The 6000-nt window shown below is 37.0% G+C and overlaps 1 protein-coding gene across 1 annotated transcript in view; it reads right to left on the minus strand.

Annotated features, from left to right (window-relative positions):
• LOC146522063 (Fc receptor-like protein 5) overlaps positions 1-5745 on the minus strand; it is a 110096-nt gene extending 104351 nt beyond the window's left edge. The window contains exons 1-4 of the mRNA XM_085154121.1: positions 5590-5745; positions 5201-5233; positions 1902-2165; positions 512-805 (exon numbers count right to left, since the gene is read on the minus strand). Of these exons, the coding sequence (XP_085010247.1) occupies positions 512-805; positions 1902-2165; positions 5201-5233; positions 5590-5626 (628 nt within the window). The 5' untranslated portion in view covers positions 5627-5745. The remainder of the gene's footprint in view (positions 1-511; positions 806-1901; positions 2166-5200; positions 5234-5589) is intronic.
• Positions 5746-6000: the final 255 nt, after the last annotated feature.

The raw sequence follows: 6000 nt of genomic DNA on the forward strand, positions 1-6000 counted from the left end.
GCTGAAACATGAGCATAACGATGTCAAAGGGGAAGTGTAAAACTAAACACACTAAACACAGGAACATAGGACGTTTTTCAAAATAAAACAGGAAACATAATGAAACGCAGACATGACAACGTGAACTTGACAACAAAAGACATGCAGACACAAAACACATAAGGACAAGGGAAATTTAACGCAGGGGTTGAAAACATAAGGGGAAACTAATAAACAAAAGAACTTAGAAAACCCACTGAACGCTGGGTCAAAAGACCCAGGATCGTGACAATTAAAAAAAAAATGTATTAAATAAATTAAATCAGGTAATTTACTATATGTTTTTTTTATCTCCAGATGTTTCACTGTGAGTGATTGCTGTGTATTATTATAATTACATTAAAAGCTGTTGTACATCAGATTTAATATTTAGATATTCAAATAAAAACCAAAAGCTTGAGGTTTGTTGGAAGACAAAGTATTTTGTTGTGTTCTTCGATGAAACATTGTGCAAGATAAATTTAAATGAGTGAATCCCACTTACATAATACAGTCAATGTGATGTTGTCACTCCACTCTGTCCAGGACGAGTCTCTCTTGCCCCGGCAGCTGTATCTTCCACCATCGGACTCAGTAGCACCACTGATTGTGTATTCTCTGGATGTTGGAGGTGTGTTTAACTTGTCTGGTCTCCATTCATACGTCCACTGAGCTTCTTCACCTCCATGAATCTCACATCTAAGAGTGACTGTCTCACCTCTGTATATCACACCACTGTATATCTGAGTCCCGGATGGCTGCAGGGTCACAGTAGGCTCAGGAGGAGCTGTTTAAATAAAAAATATATGATTAGGAGATTGACTTGTGAGTTTGACTTGAAAATCAATAGCAGAATTATACAAATATCAAATCATCATTAAAGCTGTCCTGGGGTTTTTTTTTTTGCTCTTGTTAATGGTAGTCATAATTTTGCATCCTGGTGAAAATTTCCCTTGAAAATCAACTTTCAGGAGGTTTGTTTAAAAACACACACACAGGTAATTTGATGATATTTAGAATATACCAGAGTGAATGAAAACAAACATACAAATAATCCTAAAATGAGGGAAAATGAGTTTTCTGTTCCACAAAGAGAGTTAATTCTTTGTGTTCTCTCTTTGTGTAGACAGCTCTCTGTGTTTTGGTCTTAAAGTTGTGTTTATAAATCTGTGGAGTTATCAAAACATTGGTTCCATATAGAAAAGTTGTTTCTGTGGCTGGTTGTGATTTCATGTCAGGTCTCAGCCCATTACAGAGGACAAAACAGTAATATAGTTGAGTTCTGCACGGTCTGCAGTTATTCAACTGATTTTTTTCCAAAGCAAGTAAAGAGACTGTTTCAGTCATCTGTGTGTGAAGAAATAAAAACATGTAAACGAGTGTCTGTGTCTTTAAATGATCACGTGTCTTTATCTTATCACAAAATAAATTATTTTGTGATAAGATAAACAAATGGCTTCATTTGTTTTCTATTTTCTATTTTATTGAATTCTATTTTGTTGTTATTGTCTCGAAACTTTCCAGCAGAGAAGAAGCTGATGGCAGCATGTGTTCAGCCGAGGAGATTTAGTGACAACTTTTGTCTGAGTTTAGCTGCAGGACGTTAGCTCTCATTCAATTTTGAAATAGTGGTGAAAACTGTGTGTTTGCAGCCACAGACATGAAGAAACTGGGACAATTACATTTGCATTTATTTTTTTCATGTAAGAAACAATTTTTTTTCTCGTTTTTACCCTGAGTGATTACTTAATATTAATATAATAACATTAAAAGCTGTTGTGCATGACTTTAGATATCAAACTAAAAAAAGAAACGCACAGTACTGTGGAAATTATTTTTGCAATCTTTTTGGAATTAAAATGAGAGAAATGTGTCCAACTTACCTATTACTCTCAATGTGATGACATCACTCCACTCTGTCCAGGAGGAGTTTCTTCCACCTAAGCAGCTGTATTCTCCACTGTCAGACTCAGTAACTGTAATTTTGTGTTCATTGGATGTTGGAGGTGTGTTTAACTTGTCTGGACTCCATTCATACGTCCACTGAGCTCCTTCACCTCCATGAATCTCACATCTGACAGTGACTGTCTCACCGCTGTATATCTGAGGCCAGAATGGCTGCACAGTCACAGTGGGCTTAATGGGAACTGGTCACATAACAATGATCCAGTTAGGAAAAGAGAAACATAAAAATTCACGACATTAGAGTAGAGTCTAGAGTCACAACAAAACAGCCAGCAGTTGTTAAAGTACAAACAACTTCAGTTTTTAAATTAGTGTCCAATCATTAAAATATAATGATTAGTGCATAAAACATTCACCGGATAGATTTATGCACAGATTTATGCTAATACACAGTCAGTACGTGAAACTCGTTTTGATACAAGGCCTTGGGAAATAGAGACGCTGATGGTGTCACAGCACCCTCTGGTAGAAACAAAATAAAATAAAATAATAAAATAATATAACATAAACAGAATTATAGAAATCTAAAATCATTATAAATATCTGTCCTTGTTTTATTGCTATTGTTAATGGTAATCATAATTTTGTATTCTAGTGACAATTTGATTTGAAAATCAACAAAAACAAGTTTTGTTTTCATTGAGGACGTACTGAGCCTAAAAATTATTAATTTGATATATTTAGTTTTTTAAGTACTGGTTTGAACAGTGATTCCCTCCATAATTCGGAGAAGGCCATTTTAAACTTGGAAAAAATATTTAAACTCATCAGTTTCCTGAATGACGAATGAATTGCTTTTAGTTTGTGTTTCTTCTCCTTCCTCTGCAGGTGTAGATGTCTCTATCAGATATAGTGATTGCACTTAGAGCTCAAAGAGATGATTTCATTGTCAGATGGGTTTTTTCTGAAATCAGATTCTGTCTGCACAGTCCATCAGAGGTCAGAGTCACACTGCCCCCTACTGGTGTGGTTGTGCTGTCAGCTGTCAGAGTGGCCTTGATTTTAAGTTTTGTAAGTTAGAAAAATATGAGGCTGTTATTATGATCCTTTTAGTGGAAGAAGAAGAAACCCACAACATCTGCCACACATATGTTCCAGCTGCAGTTTTCTTTCCTACTGCAACTGTGGCAATAATGGCATTATAAGTAACGACGTTACTAACTAACAAACAGACAGTTGAAGCTGTCTTCAGCTTACGGCATCTTATATCAGTTGCACGCAAGTAGCTGTCTATGTAAGCAGCTGCGCTCTCACATGGACAGCAATCACTTTTTGTCACAACACCTGAAGCTCAGGGGGCAAAACAATTGCATGAGTGCTGTTGTTTGACTGCGGAAGAATAAAGTAGTTGTGGTAAGCCAATCACATGACCACTTCAAGATGCCAAAACAAGAAGGTGATATATACCAGTTTTTAAATTGTGTTGATAGGCCACGTAAAACCAGAGTCATGATAAACAATATATACGTGGCATTTTTCCTCAATAGTTTCCTCACGTTTACTGTCTAAGGACAGAGCTAGGAAGCACTCTGTGTTTATGAGCAAAAAATAAAAAATAAACAAAACAAAAAAAACAGCCCGTTCCTGTTGGTGGGAAAATGTACAATGTCGACCAATGAAAAATTGATATGGCAACATGACATTTGGTTGTTTAGGAAGAGAGGGAAGTTTTAGGAGTGACAGCGAGAGAGAGAGAGAAAGAGAAAGAGAGAGAGAGAGCAGAAAAAAGGGAGAGAGAGAGAGAGAGAGAGTTTTAAGATGTGAGAGATTTGTGATGTTTAGCGTGTTTGGAGCATGTAGTTAGTGTTGTCTTGTGTAGTTAGTGTGTAGTGTTGTGGATAGTTTTGTGTTGTGTGTCAGAACAATGAGGACTACTGTCTCCAGGTAGAAAAAGGAGTGATACACCTGCTGTTGTCAGACCTGCAGGTATCATTCTGTGATGTTCTCCTTTATAGTGGACAGAAATTATTTTTTTGGAGTGGCACAAATAATTTGTGTGGCATCTTATTGAATGCAGAACAGCTGATTGTTATGTAAATAGTTTAAAATGACTGGGAGCAGGTGAGCCTGGTTTCTATTGACATAACCACCACCAGCAGAATAACGTCACTTAAATGAGTGAGTAATACGCTACCTGGTGGTTTGTTCTGAGCGTGAGAAAAAGCCTGAGCCTGTGAGCCTGTGAGCCTGAGAGCAGGGTTTATGAACCCTCTACTTATAGAAAACTCTCCAAATTCACTTGTGGATCTGTCACAGCAGAAGTGCAATCTTGTGAATCATAACTGTGATCTGTTAGCATTGACTAATAAACACGCATGAAAAGGAAACCAGTCGGTTTCAAGGAAACTAACTCTAGTAAATGTAAAGTTTGTGTAGCAGCTGAGTGAAACATCTGCTCACATGGTTGCACTCTTGATATGAAAATTTTAATATTTTAACCAATAAATGCAGTGGAGTATGAGCTGTGTCATATACAATATTTTGTCCCTCAGGTTATTCTTGAAATATAGTTTGTTTCAAGTTTGTTATATGACGGGTCACATTTATTCATGCCGTAAGTAAATGATTCTACAGTATTGCTCAGCAAATACACTTCTTCCTGGTCTGTTAATGTGAAAGTCCGCCATCTAGTGGTTAAATAGCAGAAGTGCCAAGTAATGGCTAGAGCTCCGTGTCTGTGATAGTTCTGCATCTGTTGCTCTTGAGATGGGATAAAGTGTAAGTTTGGGCAGATGATGGATTGTTTCTACATATTAGTGCTCTGTTCTTCTTGTGGGTCTGTGATGTTTGTTACATTACTACTGTAAGCTAACTCTTAGTGCTTTGTTTTGCCTGTTAGCATAAAACATGTCAGCATGTGGTATTTGTATTTACATTACTTGACAGGCTTTGTCCATTTATTGTTAATGTTATGATCTTGCATTCGTCATGTGACATTTGTGCATCTACACTGAGATTAAATGTACCTGCTCTGTTTTGTTGTTACAGTTTTACAGACTGAAAGTGGTACAAATGGTACATCAGTAAAAGCTCTGAAGAACGCCACAGTCTCCACATGGAGCGCTTACTGAAGCCATTTATGTTTAACTGCACAGGCTGAATAGAAGCATTGAGTCTGTGCAGAAGATAACATGTAAACACAGGGAGGATATTATTGAGCACATTATAGGAGATAACAGCTGCATATATGAACAGGAAGAAACTAATCATTTCTTACCTTCAGCATTTCCACAGATGACTGTACTGAGCACTAAAATAATGAATAAAACCTCATCAGACATTATACAACTGACAAGATCAAAAACAATATAAAGTAAGACTTTCTAAAGATACATTTCCAGATGAACAGTAATCACCAAATTTCTGTGCTTCTGTTTGTCAAACAGGCTCAAACATAATAACTCAAACTGTTGTAACACAGTGTGTAACTATAAGTGATGCAAAAAGCAGCAGTGTATCAAACATTTAAACACTTAAATATTCACAAGTCTGCTTTGTTCCAGCTCTCAGGTAAACAGGTTAAAGCAGTGACTCACTGTAATTCTCACAGATCAGAAACATTTTCATTAATCGCTGCCGTTCAAACAATGTCAGACGTGTACTTACAGAAAAAGCCCATCATGCAGAGCAAAGAGAGCCCCATCGTCACATCCAGCCTGCTGCACTCTGATCCACAGATAATCTCAAACAGTTTTAGTTTGCAGATAAAGGAGAAGTTGTGTTTAATATAGATACAACAAGAGTTTTTCTTCAGGCTCTTATTCTGATTGGTCTCTCTGTGCTTCCTGCCCTTACACACAAACTCAAACAGCTCCTGTAGCTTTGACCGCAGCAGTTGGTTGACATGTTTATATATCCTGTCCACTGCAAACATAGAAGCTTGTTTCTTCTGTTGTGTTGTTTCCTTTTTCTATAATATACAAAGCTGTTGTGTTGCTTCATGTAAGTAGACATGTTTTGCCCTTTTGGGGTATTTTTTTGGTGCAATATCCACTAATATTTGTCTCCTGGCAGGTT

This window comes from Neolamprologus multifasciatus, chromosome 3 (genome assembly GCF_963576455.1).
Source record: "Neolamprologus multifasciatus chromosome 3, fNeoMul1.2, whole genome shotgun sequence".
In the NCBI taxonomy this organism is placed as follows: domain Eukaryota; kingdom Metazoa; phylum Chordata; class Actinopteri; order Cichliformes; family Cichlidae; genus Neolamprologus; species Neolamprologus multifasciatus.